The 17,888-nt window shown below is 37.2% G+C and overlaps 1 protein-coding gene across 1 annotated transcript in view; it reads right to left on the bottom strand.

The window, feature by feature from the left end:
- Positions 1-923: 923 nt before the first annotated feature.
- Positions 924-17,888, bottom strand: part of PPA1 (inorganic pyrophosphatase 1) — a 24,908-nt gene continuing 7,943 nt past the window's right edge. The window contains exons 3-11 of the mRNA XM_017548880.2: positions 14,855-14,908; positions 13,907-14,026; positions 11,309-11,395; positions 10,273-10,399; positions 6,537-6,664; positions 6,189-6,274; positions 4,035-4,104; positions 2,950-2,992; positions 924-1,279 (exon numbers count right to left, since the gene is read on the bottom strand). Of these exons, the coding sequence (XP_017404369.1) occupies positions 1,248-1,279; positions 2,950-2,992; positions 4,035-4,104; positions 6,189-6,274; positions 6,537-6,664; positions 10,273-10,399; positions 11,309-11,395; positions 13,907-14,026; positions 14,855-14,908 (747 nt within the window). The 3' untranslated portion in view covers positions 924-1,247. The remainder of the gene's footprint in view (positions 1,280-2,949; positions 2,993-4,034; positions 4,105-6,188; positions 6,275-6,536; positions 6,665-10,272; positions 10,400-11,308; positions 11,396-13,906; positions 14,027-14,854; positions 14,909-17,888) is intronic.

Below are 17,888 nucleotides of genomic sequence, written 5' to 3'. Positions count from 1 at the left end.
ATGTTACTTTTAGGGGAAACAGGGTAAGGTGAACGGAATTATTTGAATTATCTCTTAATTATTTTTTAGATGAATCTATATTCATCTCAATAAAAGTTTCATTTAAAAAAATCTGAATGGGCTAGGAGTGGTAGCTCACACCTCTAATCCCAGCACTTTGGGAGGCTGAGGCAGGTAGGTCACTTGTGGACAGGAGTTTGAGGCCAGCCTGGCCAACATGGTGAAACCCCATCTCTACTAAGAATGCAAAAATTAGCTGGGTATGGTGATGCATGCCTGTATTCCCAGCTCTTCGGGAGGCTGAGGCAGAAGAATCGCTTGAACCCAGGAGGCAGAGGTTGCAGTGAGCCAAGATCCCTCGACTGCACTCCAGCCTAGGTGACAGAGTGAGACCCTGCCTCAAAAAAAAAAAAAAGAAAAAAGAAAATCTGAATGTATACTACATGCCATTATACGAATAATGTGTTTCACAGATGAGGGAAGTGAAGTTGAGTGGCTGGTATGATTTAAGATTACAGAGCTAGCAAGAAGATGGGCTGGCATTCAAGCTCTGGTTTGTACAGTTGATAACTTAGAATATAATGTAGATAACTTAAGGGTCCAATTAGTTGACTGAAGAAGTAAAAAAAATAACTATTAATATATCATTTCAAAGGGTGAGCAACATTGTGCTTTCTGCTAATGTGGTAGAAACTTAAAAGTTTTTGTTTTAGAATGGTATGCTAGGACTTAGGTACTAGAGTATAGTATCAAGAGTACTATAAATATAAGGGACTTCATTCTCAGGTTCCCCCAAAAACCCAATTTTTGTCTAATAATTATAAATTTGAATTATAAGACCATCAACAGAAAACAAACACCAAAAAGTACCCATATCTACTTAATGCTGGCTTCAGATTAAAATAAAAATACACTAAACCAAGTTTCAGCAAAATAATTTTATTTCCTATCATGTGGTAACATATACATCCAATATGTGTTCACCTTGCACATCTATTCACAAGTACTTCCAAACGACAACAGCTTTGATATTTAAGCATGTGCTAAAATTTATCTTAGTTGAGATATGAAAAACGCTTTAGACAGATAACATTCTGAGTGTATTGGATTGGTCAGGCCGCAGCAGAAGTTACTTTAGTTAGCTGAGTTCTACAAATTTAAAGCTTTGAAAAGCTACTACTTTTACATCGAATACATCCAGATGAATATGATGCAGCAATATCAGCTTGTATTCCAGAGAAATCTCATTAATTTTTCTGTTGATGGAACCACTTATCCACTGTATTCAGTGAAAAGAAAAACAAATTAGAATTCCTGTTAAGAATTAAAATTACACCTAACATATATAAAGACTAATATACTTGCTTTAATTAATCCTACTATGAATTACTTGAAAATTGACAGGTATACATACAAAGTTTCTCTACAGCAAATGCAGCTGTTTTCTTTTGGGCTTCCTTATACTTCATGTTAATTGTATAGGGTGATTTTCAAACTTTTATTTATTTATTTTTTTGAGACAAAATCTCACTCCGTTGCCCGGGTGATTGGTGCAGTGACAGCAATCATGGCTCACTGCAACCTCCACCTCCTGGGTTCAAGAAATTCTTGTGCCTCAGTCTCCTGAGCAGATGGCATTTTAGATGCATGCCACCACGTCTGGCTAATTTTTCTATTTTTTTATAGAGACAGAGTTTCTCCACGTTGGCCAGGCTGGTCTCAAGCTCCTAGGCTCATGTGATCCACCCGCCTCAGCCTTCCAAAGTGTTAGGATTACAGGCGTGAGGCATCACACCCAGCCATCAGACTTGTTTTTTTAAGTGGCAGAATCATTTTCTTACCTGAAAAATCTTACAGAGAATTCTAACATCTAAGGAAAATAGAACTGTTTTCTGGGTGAAGCAGCCTGTGGCCAGATGGGGATGTGGAGGCCAGCCCACTCAGCATCCTCCCCAGTGTCCAACAGGCACCTCCATGAAACTCAGAGGGGCACTCATGGTTTGGAAACCACTATGATACAGTATGGCACTAAAAGTGATATATAGCAGCTCATCTTCCTTCCCATGTACACTACAGAACTCTAGAAACATTTCTCTTCTTACCCCCTTTCCCTCTCTTCCTGTGTATGTGGTATGTTAATAATATGAATGTGGCTGGGTGCAGCGGCTGATGCCTGTAACCCTAGCACTCTGGGAGGACTAAGTGGGTGGACTGCCAGCCTGGGTGACATGGCAAAACCCTGCCCAATCAGGGTTCAAGACCAGGCTGGTTTGAGAACTGGTTTGAGACAAGCTTGGACAACATGGTGAAACCCTGTCTGTACAAAATATAAAAAAATTAGACAAGTTTATGGTGGCATGTGTCTGCAGTCCCAGCTATTTGGGAAGCTGAGATGGGAAAATCACTTGAACCTGGGGAGGTTGAGGGTACAGTGAGCTGTCACTGCGCCCATGCACTCCAGCCTAGGTGACAGAATGAGACTCTGTGTCAAAACAAAAAGCAAGCCAGGCACAGAAAGACAAATACCACATGATCTCATTTATATTTGGAATATAAAAGGCGAACTCATAGAGGCAGAAAGTAGAATGGTGGTTGCCAGGAGCTGAAGGATGGGGAACCAGGAAGGTAATGGTCAAGGGGTACCAAGTTTTAGTTTAGACAGAAGGAATAAGCTTTAGTGATCTGTTGCACTAAATGCCTATTTCAAAATTGCTAAGAATAGATTTCAAATGTTTTTACCACACACCAAATAATGATTAAGTATGTGAGGTGATCGATTTTTTAATTAGCCTGATTTAATCATTCCACATGGTAAACATGTATCAAAATATCACACTCTATCCCATAAATATATATAATTATCATTTGTCAACCACAAATAAAAGTAATGTCATTTTTCCATACATGTACATAATTTTTCATGAAATTTTACTGGAATAGAAATCTTACCATCTGTTGGTACTGTGCAGGCAGATTCACAGGATGGTGGTAACTAAAATATAAAATATTAAAATCTATTAGTCTAATCTCACTTTTAAAAAAGCTAAAAAGGCATACTGACAAAAATTTTAAAAAATCTGAAGACTATTCTAAATTTTAGAATCTAAACATAATTTATAATATGTAGGAATAATAGAAGGTTTGCTCTACTGCTGAGATGCTAACAAATTCAAGCCGTTTGACTTTTTATGATACACAGAATAATTTTTTTGAAATAAAAACTGATTTATGCATATATAACAATTTTATATATACACACATATTTATAAAATATGGGCAAAGTGTTCTCACTGAAAAATTATAATAGTTAACCACTGGCTTTTCCCTTACAATTTTTCTTATTAATCTCGCCTTTGTCAGGATTCATACATAAATAAAGATAAATCTAAATATACTGGCTTCATCATTAAATTGTCCTTTTTTCTTTGTTCTACTCCATTTACAAGGCAGGAAAAAAGTCAGACCTCATTTTCTTTTGTTTTCCTTATTTGATAGTATAAATGGAAATAATTTAAGATGATCTCATTCAATCGTTTGGTTAATCCAAACCAAATAATTAAAATTAGTACAAAAACAAAATTATTGCTTTGACAGGTAATTTTACTACCTCACATGAAAGTCTTTCTTAGATTATAAATCATTCCTGCAATAGTACCTAAAACTTGATAACTCCCTCAGTCCTTGCTTATTATAACCAAGTCAAGTAAATTCCCATTGGTTCTTTTGTGGAAATGGCTTATGATGGGTCATGGGCACACAAGTTACTTGGTACATTCTGGAACCATTTTGATTTTTACAAATTTTACTACCATGCTATCTGTCCAACTTATGATTGATTAGAATCACTCCTTCAGCTTCTCCCTCAGTCAAATGTCCACTTATATGTGTTCATGGTTTCTAATTTCAAGACTTCATACAGCAACATGTATACAGAAGGTACTCAAGTATTTGTCGAAACAAGTACTTCCTCTCCTTATTTAGCATCAGAGTTTTTAGCAACTAGGTATTTTTTTTTTAAGGAAACTTTTACATACAGCATCCACAATGGCTCTGGCAGCATCAGGATCACACTTGAAGGGGCTCTCAGACACAGTTGTATTCATGCTATTAAATAAAACAAAAGTAGTCATAAGACAAAATAACAAAAATTCTCTCTCAGGAGTTAAAAAATAAGTTGAAGTGGTTGACCAGGTGCCATTCAAGTTTAGTTTAGTCCAAAGCTTTTTCACCTATATTGAACATTCTAATTATTTATTTTGCCAAGGCATAGCTGTGCTTGTGATCAATTTTATTCAAATATCTTAACAAGTTTGGATTTAATAACCTGAGATTGCATGCTTTGTAATTCTCACTGAAATAGCTGAGAAATGCAAATTAAATGGAGAAACATATCTTTCCTAATTGGAAAAAAAATGAAACAAACAAACAAAAAAACCCAGTTCCTGTAGTGTTGGTGAGATATCTGAAACAGATACTTCTGGCAGGAGTCCTGGTTCAAACATTTCTGAAAAATAATTCAGTAAAATTTATCCAAAACCTTTTAAAAAGCTCATAGTTGGGCAGGTGCAGTGACTCAAAACTATAATCCCAGCACTTTGGGAGGCCAAGGTGGGCATATCACGAGGTCAAGAGATCGAGACCATCCTGGCCAACATCATGAAACCCCATCTCTACTAAAAATACAAAAATTAGCTGGGTGTGGTAGTGCACACCTATAGTCCCAGCTACTCAGGAGGCTAAGGCAGGAGAACTGCTTGAACCAGGGGGCGGAAGTTGCAGTGAGCCGAGATGGCACCACTGGGCAACAGAGCAAAACTCCATCTCAAAAAAAAAAAAAAAATTTAATTAATTAAAATAAATAAAAATCATCTGGAGTGGTGGTGCTTGCCTGTAGTCCTAGCTACTTGGGAGGCTGAGACAGAAGATCACTTCTTTGAAGTTACAGTGAGCTATTATGGTAACACTGCACTTTAGCCTAGGTGAGAGAAAAAAAAACTTTTATTTTTAATGACAAGAGGAAATGCTTATATGTAAATTTTAAAAATCATAAGACAAGTTGTATATAATATAATCCTAATTTGTTTTTTGTTTTTTTTAGCCCACTTGAGTCTAAAATATGGATTATGTTTTAAAAATACATTTGATTTTGTTTATCTGTAGTTCAGGTTTTCCTATATATTGATCATTATAGTATTAATATATGTGCCCAATTAGAAATATCCCATCAAAATGAAAAATGAATGATCTTTGCTTACCTATTATTTAACATACATTAAGATCACTTTCATAGAATTTGTAAGATACCACAAAATAGAGAAGTTAACTTAAAAGCCAAATCTTTTTCCATATTTTTTTTCTTTTGAGACAGGGTCTTGCTCAGTTGCCCCATCTGAAGTGCAGTAGTGCAATCATTGCTCACTGCAGCCTCGATCTCCAGGACTCAAGTGATCCTCCCACCTCAGCCTTGCTACAGGCAAGCACCACCACACCTGGCTAATATTTTTAATTTTTATTAGAGATGAGGTCTTGCTATGTTGCCCCCTTCAGTCTCAACTCCTGAGTTCAAGTGATCCTCCTGCCTCAGCCTCCTAAAGTGCTTGCATTACAGGAATGAGCCATAGCAATCAGCCAAATGTCAACTCGTAGGATTGTACATTTTTACATAAATGTATAACTCTTTTCCATTTTTCTTCTGTTTGTGGAAGGAAAATGTTTTTGGTTTCTAGGAAATTAACCTGACACAGAATAAAAGGTTTCTGGGAGAATTAGTTTTTGTACATTAGGATTGTATCATACTCTTTTTTTTGAGACTGAGTCTTGCTCTGTCACCAAGGCTGGAGGACAGTGTTGTGATCACGGCTCACTGCAGCTTCAACCTCCCCAGGCTCAGGTGATCCTCCCACCTCAGCCTCCCAGGTAGCTGGGACTGCAGGTGTGTACCACCATGTACAGCTAATTTTTGTACTTTTTACAGAGACAGGGTTTCTCCATGTTGCCCAGGCTACTCTCCAACTCCTGGGCTCAAGCGATCCATCCACCTTGGCCTCTCAAAGTGCTAGAATGACAGATGTGAGCCACCACATCCAGCCTTGTATCTCTTTTCTAAGTGAAAGTAACAGTACAGTGTCATATGATTATTAAAACCTTTTGTGCTTTGTGTGTTAAACATGCAAAGCATTTACACTTACCAACTAATTCCTTTTCCATCTGTTTTCTTAGTCACTAATGCTTTCCAATGGTCGTGAGTGCTTTTAATAATATCAGTTGCAAAGTCCTATAATTTGAAGAGATTTGCATTACAATGATAACAGAGTATTCTTTTTCTATTATCAACATTTCCCTAAAGCCTGATACTTTGTCCCTTCTGAATCATTTTCTTGTACTAAAAATAGAATATTAAAGTGAATAAATAAACACCAAGACTATGTTACATTTTCAGACTTCTGTTTTAGAAATCTTTAGATGGTAACAATATGGTTAAATTATAAGTCTCAATACAAATGAGCCTAAAACTATGTTTCTCAATGACATATTACCTTATCTTTAAATTCTGCATTAAAAGCAAACTCATTTTCTGGTTTTCCATCAGGAACCTTATACCTTCTAAACCAGTCCACGGTAGCTTCTAAGTAGCCAGGTTTCAGCCGTTTGACATCATTGATATCTAAGAAGAGAAGAAACGTAAGATGACAGTGAGAATGACTTTAAAAAAAAGAAAGAGGACAAGCAGATTTCAAGATGCATAAACTATACTTTCAACAAAAATTTCAACTACTTATTTTGAAAGAATTGTGGAATGACTTATCATGGAAGTTCAAGATTATGTTGGAGCAAAGCCCCTTATTGAGAAGAGAGGCCATACACATACACATTGAAAGGAAATCTAGTGTCTCAGAATAGCTCTGACATTAAGTACAGAGAATGATCAGTACCATAGTAATCTCTGTTAGATAAGAGCAAACAGCTGGTGGCAACATAATGAAAGAACAAGTTTGGCAAGTGTAGATAATTCCTATAAGAAGCGTACAATATACTGAAAAAGACAGAGGTTATCTTTTTTTTTTTTTTTTTTTTCAGAGACAGGGTCTCATTCTGTCGCCCAGGCTGGAGTGCAGTGGCACGAACATGGCTCACTGCAGCCTTGACCTCCGGAGCTCAGGTGATCCTCTCACCTCAGCCTCCTGAGTAGCTGAGACTATAAGCATGCACACACCCAGCTAATGTTTAAATATTTTGTAGAGATGTGATCTCGTCATGTTGCCCAGGCTGGTCTCAAACTTCTGGGCTCAAGCAATCCTCCTGCCTTGGCTTCCCAAAGCGCTGGGATTATAGGCTTGAGCTACTATCCCTGGCCCAGAGGCAAAGGCTACATGTCAGAGGATCACAACTCTATGACATACTAAAAGATAAGAAAAATGTGTTAGATTGATATCCATTGATGGTTTACATGTTAAATGTGACTAGACTTTGCTGGATAGTACAGGCATTGTACATAACAATACTTTAGTTCTGGCCAACACAAAGTGTACTTCTTAAAAAACTTTACGTTTCTGTATAGCCATCAACAATGGCTAGCCTTAATGTCATCAAACCGCACTTTAAACAACAAACTCCTGTAGTGCAAGCAGAGATACACATGCTAAAAAGTCAGTTAGGAAAAGTATTATGAGGAAGAGAAATACATTCAACAGCAAAAGAAGCTTATTTATATTTTTGAAAGATGACATTCCTTTAATCCAATTTATAATCTGCATAAAGAAGAGCATATATTCTATGATCATAATATCACTAAAATTATGAAAACCTTACAGAATGCACTGGAAAATGTTTAAACACTAGTAAATTTCAAAGAACTTATAATTTACATAAAATACGTCACCCGATGTAGAAATAACTTGGAAATCCAGAAATCCAACATGCAAATGTCGATGTTTTCCAATACCAAGAACCAAGTCTCCAATTATTCAGACACCAACTGGGTGCTCAGTAATTCAGTGTAATTCTGTCTACCTGGAGTTAGCATCAGATCTCAAAGGTTAGGGGCTCAGTCTCACAAGACTGCTCTACTTCAGATGCCTCCTGTACTTTTCACTGATCGGCTATAAATTTCGGGTTTCCACAATTCTCTCCTAGGCTCCCTAACTTTCTAAAATGGTTCACAGAACTCAGGAAAACACTTAAGTTTAACATTCTGTTATATGCATACAACTCAGGGACAGCAAATGGAAGAGATGGCACAGGGACAAGCAGTAGTATCGACAATAGACATTGCCTTAGGTTGACATTTACAGAAAGCTGTACACTACTTGCACCATGGGATCAGCAACCTTGAGAAAGTTTTCAGGGTTCTATTCACCTCAACTGCAGGGAAATAATGCCTTAGTAAGTTAGTGCTGACAAAGTGATGGGCTTGGCTCTACTAATTGTGACCACAGCACGCCATGTTCTCTTGTATAACAAGTACACTGGATATGCACACACAGACCAAAAGAGCCATACCACCAAGTAGTAAACAGATGGTGTGAATGCACTCTCACCTTTCAAAATTGTCCTTCTTCAATGAATTCACACACATGCAAAAATACACCACATCATTTTGAGGGAACATGCTCTCAAGGTGACTCTTATCACTGCTGATATTGACCTCCATCACCTGGCTGAGGCAGTGTTTGTCAGGTTTCTCTGCCATAAAGTCATCCTCTCCTCTCCCTCACCCACACTGTATTCTTTGGAAGGAAGTCACCATGCACAATTCACAATTAAGGAGTTGGGGGGCACTCCACCTCCATGAGAATGGAGTATCTACATAAATTATTTGGAATTCTTCTGCTTTGAGATTTGTCTATTCTTCCTTATTTGTTTGTTTATTTAATTATTTATTTATGTCAGTATAGCATTATACAGCCAAAACAACCCAAATGTCCATCAACTGATGAATGGATAAACAAAAGGTAGTGTATACACACAATGGAATAATATTCAGCCATAAAAAGGAGTACTGACAGATGCTACAATATGCAATATGGATGAACCTAGAAAACATTGTATTAAGTGAAAGAAGCCAGAAACAAACAACAATAAAAAAATCCACATATTGCACCAGTCCATGTATATGAGATACCTAGAATAGGTAGAATTGCCAAATCTATAATGACAAAAAGCAGATGAGTGATTGCCAGGGCCTGAGAGGAGGAGGGCATAGGGAATGACTTGAACTAGTGGCAATGGCTACACAACCTTGTGAATGAATCAAATGCCACTGAATTGTACACTCTAATTAAAATAGTGAATTTTATGTTATGCAAATTTTACCACCACCAAAAAAAAAAAAAAAAAAGGGAATAAAGTGCTGATACATGCTACGATATGGATGAACCTTAAAAACACTTATTTCACTAAGTGAAATAAACCAGACATAGAGGCCACCTACATTATGCCATTTACATGAAATGACAGCATAGGTAAAATCCATAGGGACAAAGTAGATTGGCAGTCACCAGGGACTGAAAGAAGGGGGACGGGGAGTGATTGCCCATGGAAGCAGGATTTCCTTTTGGGCTGATGAAATGTTCTGCAATGAGGGAGTGGTGATGGTTGTACAACTTAGTGAATATACTAAAAACCACTGAATTGGACATTTTACAATGGTGACTTTTTGATATGTGAATATCTCAATTAAATGTTTTAAAATAAGCCGGGCGCGGTGGCTCAAGCCTGTAATCCCAGCACTTTGGGAGGCCGAGGTGGGTGGATCACAAGGTCAAGAGATCAAGACCATCCTGGTCAACATGGTGAAACCCCGTCTCTACTAAAACTACAAAAAATTAGCTGGGCATGGTGGCGCGTGCCTGTAGTCCCAGCTACTCAGGAGGCTGAGGCAGGAGAATTGCCTGAACCCAGGAGGCGGAGGTTGCGGTGAGCCGAGATCGTGCCATTGCACTCCAGCCTGGGTAACAAGAGCAAAACTCCGTCTCAAAAAAAAAAAAAAAAAATGTTTTAAAATAAATGAACATTGCAACTGAGTACTGGTATGTAGGGAAGGGAAGGACCAAAAAAACCAGAACCTATCAGATTTTTTATTTCCTGGAAGGAAGGATAAAGTTTACTTAATTAATTATAAGCACAGTCATAGAAATAATGCTTGTCCAGTGCTTTGCTCCTCCATCCTTGAACAGTTTGAAGGGATGGGCTTACAGTTCTGTCCTTACAGGTTAGGTTTGGTGGTGCTTATGAATTAATTAGAAAGACTTCAGACTCTTCCAATTTTCTTACCATTATAATTGGCTGCATCAGGATCATCCACATTAATGGCAATGACTTTCCAGTCGGTTTCCCCTTCATCAATCATAGCCAATATGCCTAGAACTTTCACGCCAATTATTTCACCTCTTGCACATACCTGAGAGTCAATAGCCAAAGTCAGGACAATATTACGGAACAAAACTCTAGAAGAAAGTTTTACTTGGCTAACTTATGGAAATAAGAAAGAGGCCAGGTTTTTGTGAACTTACCTGAAGGTTGTTCCTTTAAGCCAATTTTAAAAACCTAAGTGAGTAAATGCTTCATTGGTCCTATTAAAGTTGAAAATAAGACTTACAGGTCCTATTTTCTTACAGGTCATAGGGAAACCAGTATGTAGCTCAAGGTAATCAATGTTTTTTGCACTATCATTGATTATACTGAAGAATAAGTCCTCCACAATCTCAAATACGTATCTTAACATGGTTTAACTTTTATTAAAGCCATTGAGTTAAGCAAGTTATACAATGACTTAAAAGCTTTATGACTTAAAAAACAAAATAACTTTGTTTTTAGTTATTTACTATTTCTCTGAGCCTGAGAAAGACATCATGAAATAACTATAATCAAAATCTTAGAACAACCCTACTTGATGGAGTTATTACTACCATGAATCTCCAACTCATGAGGTTATTTGGTTTGGGTCAGTATTTACTGATCATTCTAAATTGTTAGGCAAGCTTTGCATATACTGAGAGGGAATTTCCCTCATGGTATCTTTCACTTATTGACTAATTATCCACCTTCTAAAGCAATGCAGACCATGTCCAGTTCTTCTAGATATATGTTCAATCATACATGCACACACACATTTTTTCCAGACTAGGTTTAAATGTACAAATTATAAAATACAAATTCTTAAAATGCAACAGAAGCCTCTAATATCCAAGAGATATCATTATTTCACTAATATTCATGTATTTTATTCACAATATTTTTTTAAAGTATGAACTTTGTTATACTTTATTAATATCTCAACACTAAAGAAAAAAATGTCACATTTCATTACCTTGCCTCCAATTTCACACACATCAATTGGGTCATTGTCACCACAACAGCCAGTATGTTTATCATTGTGCCCTGGGTCTTCCCAAGTCTAAAAAAAATAAGACTTAGTGTATATTATCCCTATACACACTGACAGAATGGATCGTGTTGAGAATAACATCCTATGACTCTTCAGCTACTTTTTTCTCATTGTTTTAGTTCTTTATTTGCATTTTAGAATCTTAACTACACACAATATTTTCAATTAAATGCTGGAGCTCCTATTATACATATAATGCTAAACTAAATCTAAGCTTTAAAACAAATAATGAATGATCCTATTTAAAACAAGCAAAAACCAACTACTTAATAACTGAGACAACAGGGAAACACAAATATAGACCCAAGCCTTTACTTTAAAAATGTGTGGTTTTAGGCTGGGTGTGGTGGCTCCCGCCTGAAATCCCCACACTTTGGGAGGCTGAGGCGGGTGGATCACATGAGGTCAAGAGTTCAAGACCAGCCTACCCAACATGGTGAAACCCCGTACCTACTAAAAATACAAAAATCAGCCAGGCATGGTGGCACATGCCTGTAATCCCAACTACTCAGGAGGCTGAGGCAGGAGAATCGCTTGAACCCAGGAAGCAGAGGCTGCAGTGAGCTCAGATCACACCACTGCACTCCAGCCTGGGCAACAGAGCAAGGCTCCATCTCAAAAAAAACACAAACAAACAAACAAACAAACAAAAAACAAAACAAAAAAAACTCCACAAAAAACAAAACAAACAAAAATGTGTGGTTTTTTTCCTTTTCTTTGCATAAGCCACTGCACCTGGTCTTAGACTTTCTTTATAATAAATTCCCAAGACAGAAGTAGGTAGTCAATATTAGTAAAATGGAAAGGTTACTTTTTTTTTTTTGGAGACAGAGTCTTGCTCTGTTTCTCAGACTGGAAGGTGCACAGTGGCGCAATCTCAGCTCACTGCAACCTCAACCTCGTGGGTCCAAGTGATTCCCCTGTCTCAGCCTCCCAAGCAGCTGGGATTACAGGCATTTGCCACCACACCTGGCTAATTTTTGCATTTTTAGTAGAGATGGGGTTTCACCATGTTGGCCAGGCTGGTCTCGAACTCCTGACCTCAGGTGATCCTCCCGCCTTGGCCTCCCAAAGTGCTGGGATTATAGGTATGAGCCACCACACCCAGCCAAAAGGTTATGTCCTGATGTTAAAAGTATCATCACTGACCAGGAGCTAAGACTGAAAAATTTAATCAGGATTTTCTGGAGCTTTACATGACTGGTTTTCTTTCCTTCCTAAATTGTATGCCAGGGTCCTTGCAGAACATCTCATAAAATAACTGATAGCCTGTGCTAGCCAGGATATTAGATTTAAAATGTAGCTGTTGCATTGGTTTTTTTCCTCCAACTGGAACACATTACTTAGATTTGTTTGTCTACTAAGCTGGAGTAAAGGTGAAAAGATAAATGAGAAGTAGGATAAAGGAAGATCACATCTAACAAATCCAACATGAACAAAACACAATCCAACCCACAGAAGAGTAAGTATTTCAGCAATGTTCTCCGACAGATGATATATCAAGACTAAATACTATTAACAAATCAATTGAAGTATAAGGTGAAACACTGTAATTAAGACAAGCAAATGACTTTGTGTTTACCTAACTAGCTAGATGGGCTGGACCTGTGTTCCACTATCTTATAGGTTGTTTCACAGTAGGTTCCATTTAACAGACCTCAAGATTAATCAAAAACAAACCATTTATCAAGATGAAAAAATTAAACTGAATATTTAATTAGTGTCCAGTATTAAATTATAAGTGCCATAGCATTGGCCTAGCCAAACCAGAATTTATTCATTATAGACAAGATTCTAGTGATTCCTCACTCAAAATATTAAATAAGAACCTTCTACATACTGACATTGTACAGGGAATAAATGGGTAAACAATGCCCCTCCTCAAGGCGGTGACTATTTAAGAAAACAGGTTCCCCTCATTACTTTACCACAAAGAGCTTGACCTGAAGAAGAAGGAATCAGGACTCTAAACATAAAAGTCAGCAGCTATGAAAGCTTGTGTGTGCAGGTGTGACGTGCTTTAGTTTTTGAAATAACCATACCAACTACATACTGTGAATATCTCAGGGGGGCGATATTAACATCTGAAGGAGAAAGAAAGGGAAGCAAGTTAGATAAGCTAGGAAGTGGCCATCTTGGGATTTGAACTCTGGTCTGTCTGATGCCAAAAATCAGTGCTTTTGACTACTACCATACACTCTTTCTTGACTGAATAGACTTGCAACTGAGTCTGTAGAGAATTTATATAGCTTATAACCAGCCCATAGAAAGAAGAAATATTTCAGAAAAGAATAAATGTTCAAATCAGAATTTAAACACTGTAAATATTTACTTTTCAGTTTATCTTGAACATAAGTTATTTAAGGAAGCATTCAAATGAGTTAATTATCCCTTCTTATGTTTTTAAAATCTACCGTAGTAAAAACTCTCCACAGGTATTTAAATCTTTTTTACTAATAGCAGTAAGTTAATATTTAGTAAGCTAAAAAGTACATTGTCAGCAGTTGCATGAAGACATACCTGAGGGATGGCACCATAGTTCCAGATGTATCCTTTATACGGGAACAAATTTGCAACATAACGAAGTTTTCCTTTTTTCACATCTTGTTTAATGGGGTTTAAAGGGTCCTTTGTAGCAATCTGAAATAAAAAATTTCAAATAGTCGCATATTTGGATGTGAAATACTATTCAAATAAGGATCTGAGGAAATGAATTATGGTATCTATGTTCCCTAATTCCACTTTAATGATATATTTTATCCCTAACACTTTTATAATTGAACTAAAGGTGCTTCCAAAATCAGCCATTAAGTGGAAAGCTTAAGTGAGGTATACAGGAACTATCAAGAAGGGGAAGAGAACATTTACTAATCCTAGAAAGCAAAAACTAAAATTAGCTGGAATAAATTCTAACATTTGAGTAATAAAAATACCATAATTTTTATTAAAAGGGCAAAATAAATATCCAATTTCAGCTTTCCTTTACAGAATTTAAAATTATTCAAATACTTGGGTATTTATTACACAAAACATGTGACTACTGTAAAAGAGTTTGTGATATAAAATATGTTATAAATATCCATAACAAAAAGGCAATGATGGTAGGTATCATCAGAAAGAAACTAACACAATGCAACTGAAATTCCAATGAGATTATTTGTGGCTGGGTGACTCAGGAGGAGTCAGTGATAGACTTAAAGAGAATAAAAGGAGAAAAAGTAATTCTAGGCTTTGGGAACACTGGAAGCAAAAATGTTGGAAAGGAAAGATGGAGGCATATTTGTAAATAGTTGAGTTCAGCTGGAGCCCAAAGGGAAGACTGGTAGGCAATGGGAGATACAACTAGGAAATGGACTGGGACCAGACAGAAAAACCCTGGAGTTCAGATGGTTCATCCTTGATCAAGTCAGTGTGACTAGACCAAAACCAATATCCTAAGTCTGACTCAAATGTAAGGTGAAACATTACCTCCATTTTTGCATTAGACCAGCGTGGTACTTCAACTACCATGTGGAACACATCCTGAAAAAACAAAGAGAAGGTGAGATGGTCACCGGAGCCAGTTTGTTCTCTGAGGGAGCATGCCCTATTTCTTCTAAAGTTAAACTGTTCATTGTAACAGATCTTTGAAGTCAACTGGACTTTGAACCAAATGCATCCAAAAAGAGAATGATGGATGAAGAAATAATGCAATTACAGGAAAATATTAATTATAGAATCAAGGTGGGTCACTATATGATTGCTTACTGTATAGTTCTTTTTAATTTTTTACTTTTACTTTTAAATTTTTTTGTAGAGACAAGGCCTTACCATGTTGCCCAGGCTGGTCTCAAACTCCTGACCTCAAGTGATCTTTCTGCCTCTACCTCCCAAAGTGCTGGGATTACAGGCGTGAGCCACCTCACCCAGCCAACTTACTATTTAAATCTTTTAACTTTTCTATTTGCTTTAAATGTTTCATAATAAAAATTGAGAGTGGAAAGAATGCTCCTAGGAAGGAAAGAAACAGTTCCTAAATAAACACAATAGAACCTATACCTCTGAAGAAGGCCATTTTCAAAACACTCTCCAAGGGCCAGTGTTATTTCCTTCAGAGACACTGCAATTACTCAAAATGTTTTTGGAGCTTCTATTTCAGAGATGGTTTATGAGACAAACCCCAAGTCAGCCTAATTACTTGGTTATACTTTATATGGCCATATATGACCATGTCTGCTGTTTTAGCATCAAACAAAACTCATCAGCTTCATTGCCCACATTATTCTCCCAATTTGGTTGTTTTTAGAAATAAATCCCCTCTCAAAAGGACTTTAACCTTGAAGATAAGAAAATATATTCTAAAAAAGATTTTAATCAATGATAACTTCTATTGTAATTGGCTTATAGCCTTAAATTGACTACTACAAAATAGATGATATACTCAGGGACTAAGTTCCCATGGAGGACTAAAGCATCCATAGGTCTGCTCCAAGCCTCCTGACACTGTACCTACCCAATAAAACAAAAAAACCAAAAGAATGGAAATATTACTTAAATCCAGGACTGGAAAAACTGCTCTATCCCTGTATCTCTCTGAAATAACCAGATGGTTTAGAAAATTTAACACTAATTGTTTATACTGGGTAGAAAACCTCAGAACCAGGCTGGGTGCAGTGGCTTACACCAGTAATCCCAGCACTTTGGGGCCAAGGCAGGCAGATCATGAGGTCAGGAATTCAAGATCATCCTGGCCAACATAGTGAAACCTCGTCTCTACTAAAAATTCAAAAATTAGCTGGGCATGGTGGCACATGCTTGTAATCCCAACTACTCAGGAGGCTGAGGCAGGAAAATCACTTGAACCTAGGAGGTGGAGGTTGCAGTGAGCTGAGATTGTGCTACTGCACTCCAGCTTGGGCAACAGAGTGAGACTTTGTCTCAAAAAGAAAAAAAGAAAAACCTCAGAACCAATTTTTGACTAAATTTCACCTTACCCACTAAGTTTTCAAGAACTGTGTCTATCTAGTACCACTGCTCAGGTGTAAAAATGAGAGATCTGTGTAGGTCTGTGAAAAGAACAAGTTGGGGCTTTCAGTTTTCAGCAGTAGTACCCTAAAGATTCACAAGATGGAGCTGTTTGACACAAAAGATCAACCGAAGCGCTCGCCAAGGTTAGTGGTTAATTTTGTTGAAATGCCACCGAATCACTGCTTCAAGAAAAACATAGCAAATAGAGCTGAAATAACTAATTCAAAGTTTGGAAACTATATTCAACACTTTGATAGCATTAAATGACAAATATGTATAGACCCTCAAAATACTATTACCTAATAACACAAACCTACATAATTAATGAGAAGGAAAAAAATAACAAGGAAGAAAACATCCTTCAGAAAATGGTAAGAAATTCTACTGTGAACAAAAGCTTGAAGGTCTGGTGCATTTTAGAAATTAGCTGGGCGGAAAGCAGCAAGGAGTACCTGCAAAAGCCAGGGTCAATTCACTGATTCTTTTTTCAACAAATATTTGTTGTGGACCACCAGGAAGTGCCAGGCACTTTTCCAGCCTCTGAAGACTAGCAATGAATAAAATAAAAGTTCTTTTAACTCCCTAAGAGTTGGATTTCCAAATCAGGTACTTCCAGCTTGTAGGCCTCAGGCTACAGCTTGGGGTGAGTGACTTGTCTGTAAAATCAATACTTAGCACACTTTCAAATGCATGTAGATGTGGTAGTAATTACTTCCTTTTTAAAAAAAAAAAAAAAAAAAAAAAGATGAGCTCTTAGCCAGGGGTGGCTACTAACGCCATAATCCTAGCATTTTGGGAAGCTGAGGTGGGAGGACTGCTTTAGACCAAGAGTTCAAGATCAACCTGACCAACAAAGCAAGACCCCCATCTCTTAAAAAATTAAAAAAAGAGAGACGAGGTCTCACTCTGCCACCCAGGCTGGAGTACAGTGATGCGATCATAGCTCACTACAGCCTCCTCCAGGGCTCAAGTAATCCTCATACCTCAGCCCTCCTGAGTATCTGGGACTACAGGCACTTGCCGCCACACCCAGCTAATTTATTTTTTATTTTTGGTAAAGACAGGGTTTCACTATGTTGCTGAGGCTGGTCTTGAACTGAGCTCAAGCAATTCGTCTGCCTAGGCATCTCAGAGTGCTAGAATTACAGGCATGAGCCACGGCACCCAGTCCACCCCCCATTTCTTTATCTTTATTGTTTTGCAATAAAATTTGGAGAAAAAACAGTGGCGGGAGAGAGAATTTTCTTCTAAATTTATCTAGAGAATAGACATAAAGCAAGAAGCTAATACAAACGAATCTTTACCTTTTTTTAAAAAAAATTAACTTCTAGACTATAACCTCTAGATTTGGAGTATAAAATCCCTATCAGAAGAGCTCATATAGTTAAAAGGAAATGTTAAGAGCTCACATAGTTAAAAGAAAATGTTCCATCCCCATAAAGAGGCTTTCAGAAAGGTATACCAGATTTCACCATTTTCTTTTTTTTTTTTTTTT

The sequence above is a fragment of the Cebus imitator genome, unplaced genomic scaffold (genome assembly GCF_001604975.1).
Source record: "Cebus imitator isolate Cc_AM_T3 unplaced genomic scaffold, Cebus_imitator-1.0 Scaffold215, whole genome shotgun sequence".
In the NCBI taxonomy this organism is placed as follows: domain Eukaryota; kingdom Metazoa; phylum Chordata; class Mammalia; order Primates; family Cebidae; genus Cebus; species Cebus imitator.
Note: the sequence above shows the minus strand (reverse complement) of the source record. Positions and strands in the feature narration are given on the sequence as shown.